Raw genomic sequence first — 3,744 nt, 5'->3', positions numbered from 1 at the left:
GACGAGCGAACTCGGACAACCACTGTCTATCCACATCAGATAGAGACACCTCCGCGTTGATGCCTAAGTCATTCTTCTGGGCAAAATCTAGCAGGGTACCAAGCCGATCATCTCCGACGAGTTGTAGAGCGAGCCATCTAAGCCCTCGCAACCGAGCTACCTGCCAGGCCGGATTCGCCAAATTGCCTAGCTGGAATCGCTCAGGAAGGTGCCTCTGGTAGACGTGTCTGCTTAGATGGCGAGAATCTGACGTACATCCCATTAACGGACAACGGGACGTTCGTTTCTTTTTCATGGGCTCTTCCATGCGGCTACCGAGTCTAGTCCAGACTGAGGGTTTCAGGATTTTCCTCACCGGCACACACTCTGGCACGACTGGTGTCGATTCAGCTGGTTCCTCCCTCATCGGATAACTCCTTTTCCGTGGCTCCCTCACACCATAGGAACTATTGGTAAACACCTGGGTAGGAATTACCAATGGTGCCAGGTTCCCAGCCTCGACCGGGACCCTAGCTACCCCAGCATTAGAGGCTCCAACCGAAATCGGAGTCCCCTCCACCGGAGCACGTCCTTCCTTGATCAGTGGGGTATCTTCGCACTGCCCCACATCCTCAACGACGTAGAACTCTCCCACTTCATCCAACGCCGCGAAGAAAGAAGAAGTTGATGGATCTTCTTCTGGCGCTATAACCGAAAGCACTTCGGTTCTCATGGGCAGCTCTTCGTCGTCTCCTGAAGCCTCTTCCACCTTGATTGCTCCCAGCGACACAGTTGCCGGGACCCTCAAAGATGTGGCCGGTAGAGCCGGAAATCCGGACTGTAATCCCGAAAAAGTCTTCGGTCGTCCAGTTGTCTTCCGTACCGTACCTCCTCTTTGACGAGCATTCAGCGACACTCCTAGGAAAGTTTTCTTGGCCGCAGGTTTGCCGAACGCCATCGCCACGAATTCTTTCGAGCAGATTACATCTGCATGGTACCGGAGCTCAGAAACAAAACGATTCTTGCGCTGCTTAACCGCAATATCATATTGCCCCTTGATGAGCTCTTGAATCTTCTCCTGTGGCAACCTTGAGGAGTGAACCTGTCCCAGGGCATGCACTAGCTCCCTTGCCGTGCCATACAGGAGTTTGCCTTCGGAGTTGGCTGCCTCCACCTCCTGTATCACCCGGGACTTCTTCTCCAAAACCTCCCTCCACCCTCGTTTGAGACTATCTGTTGCCGAGCCGGAGTCAGACATGCTAAAACAAATAACTACATTTTACAACTAAATTTTTAAGTATATCATTCACTATCGAGAGTAAGCCTTCAACAATTTGGACACTTATATTTCCTTATCCTCACACCTTCTTCCTGACTCACATTCACACATCTACCATGAAACCGTTCATCACACCAATCGCACTGAATCATGAACGAACCGTCATTTGGCTGTCTACACACACAATAGGTTACATCACTGTCAACAGCTAAGTGTCCAGTCGGTCGGTCAATTTCCTGACTTGGGAGATAAGTTACCTGACAGATTTTCAAACGATCACGCTTCCTTGTTTTGACCACATTCTTATGCAAGAAAATAACTAAATAAAATAATATTAAGATACAACACAGTTTATTTTCCGTTTCTTGTTCTATGTGTGTGACATTTAAGTGACATGTATTTAATGTTTTTGATATCCGTCACATTGTTGACTGATTGCGATCATTTAACAATGCAGAGCGTGAAAGACGACTAAAGTGTGAATTCTGTAAGTATGCATGTATAGATAAGAAGATAATTATTAGCCGTGTCACCATCCCCGGTCCGTTCTATTTAACCAGTAGTTTGTATTATTTCACTTTCTAGTGTGCGATATCCAGCATATTGACCGGATCACCCATGGATAGTTGGTATTATTTCGCTTTCTAGTGTGAAGTATCCAGCATATTGACCGGATCAACCATGGATAGTTTGTATTATTTCGCCTTCTAGTGTGAAATATCCAGCATATAGACCGGATCACCCACCTTGTTTATAACCTCCTTCGTATTGACTATACCCGGATCCCATATTTCCCTAGTCTTGTCATGTCCTTTATTCCATGTTTTTGTTAAGAGGATCACATCATCTACGTCCTCCAAATCAAGATCCAGGTGATACTTGTTACACTCACCCACGATGGTTTCCCTTGCCAAAACATCATGATTGCCATTCTTTGCACCTGCCCTATGATTAACCATCTTTGTCCTGAACTTCATGCTACTTTGCTCCAGCTCTTGCTCTTTGAGAAAGAGGTCTGCTCTGGGAATGTTCAGTGTGATGATGAGTTTGTCCAACTGCACTTGCCCCCCTTCCGGAGCCTTCTGTAACTCAGTGGCCTGACTGGCTGACTCACTGACTCTCGCTTGGTCTCCACTAGCAGCCTTTATCTGAGCCTTGTATCCACTGACTACCTCCTGATGGTCTGCTACATGTTCTTCAGCCTTCTCCTGCGCACTGGTCTGAGGCTGAGTCTGCATCTCAGCTTCATATTTCTCATGGTACGCAGCCAACTGGGCAAGACTAGCATCTGACATGTGACCAGCTTCACCTACCGGTCTCTCGTATTCCTCCTTCTGTCTATCGGCCTCAACCTGCATCTGATGGACCAACATATCCAACTCACTTCTATCCAGAATTGTGTGGTTGTGTTGTTCATTCATCTTTCTGAAATTTTCCTCACTTTGTGCCAGTCTCGTTTGCAGTTGGTTATTTTCTCGTTCCCTATTCTGGAAGTCATTGCCATGCTTCTGCAGGTTCTCCTTCTCCACTTTCATATTGTTCTCCGTCAGTCTCGACTTCCTCTTAGCAATGGCCTCTGACTTCTCTGCTTTCAAACGCTTGAAGATTGCACGAGCTTTCGCCAACTGATTTACTCGGGCTTTCTCCAACTGATTTGTTGAAGCTTTCTCCAACCGTTCAATGCATTTCTTCAGCTGCATGTTTTCGTGACCAAGTGATTGTGCCTCTGACCTTGACCTTAAGATTTCTCCATCTAATGTCTCCATCTCCTCATGCACTTGCTGCTTCATCTCTGCAATAGCTATCTGTCTGTCTTTCTTTAACTGTTCTATCATCTCCCGTGCCTGTTGTACCTGCTGCTGTAATTTACTCTCGATGGAACTCTGCAGTTTTTGAAACTGGGCCTGCAGTTCCCTCAATTCTCGCTCAATGCATGCTTTATCGGTGAGCATAGCCGCTTGCTGTTCTTTGCTCTCTTTCAGGAGTTCTATAATCTCTACTTTGTCCTCTATTTCCTGGTTGACTTTCACCATCAGGTCTGTCTTTGCATGCTGTTCCATGGCTATCTGTTTTTTCATCTCAGACATACGTCGGGAAGCGTGGTCTTGACACTGAATCATCGTCGACTTTAACTTATCTCGTTCTTGTACCACTTCTTTGTATACGGCCATCAGGTCCCTCTTAGAGACGTTGTTCAGGTCCATCCCAATCTCATCATCTCTGACTGTAGATCAGATGAGAGGCTGTTCTGCATGTGACTGAAGCTAATGTTGGCGCGGAATGAGCCCTTGTTTGTCGCAGAGCTGATGGATGAAGTGCGGGAACCAGAGGCCCGAGACGCGACATCACCTTCCCCTGTCTGATTGTTGGGTGAACAAACAGGTATATCAATCTGCTGCTTCACAGGTACACTGGCCGGGCTGCCTTCTAAAGACTGTTTAGCCGTAACATAGCCGGACGAATAAAAACTACTGAACTTGTTACTG

The 3,744-nt window shown here is 46.9% G+C and overlaps 1 protein-coding gene across 1 annotated transcript; it reads right to left on the bottom strand.

Annotated features, from left to right (window-relative positions):
- Positions 1-1,965: 1,965 nt before the first annotated feature.
- On the bottom strand, positions 1,966-3,378 carry LOC127835641 (centrosomal protein of 112 kDa-like). The gene has a single exon (XM_052362077.1). The coding sequence runs from the start codon at positions 3,376-3,378 to the stop codon at positions 1,966-1,968; it is 1,413 nt and encodes a 470-aa protein (XP_052218037.1).
- Between the last annotated feature and the right edge of the window lie 366 nt (positions 3,379-3,744).

Source organism: Dreissena polymorpha, chromosome 6 (genome assembly GCF_020536995.1).
Source record: "Dreissena polymorpha isolate Duluth1 chromosome 6, UMN_Dpol_1.0, whole genome shotgun sequence".
NCBI classification, from domain to species: domain Eukaryota; kingdom Metazoa; phylum Mollusca; class Bivalvia; order Myida; family Dreissenidae; genus Dreissena; species Dreissena polymorpha.
Note: the sequence above shows the minus strand (reverse complement) of the source record. Positions and strands in the feature narration are given on the sequence as shown.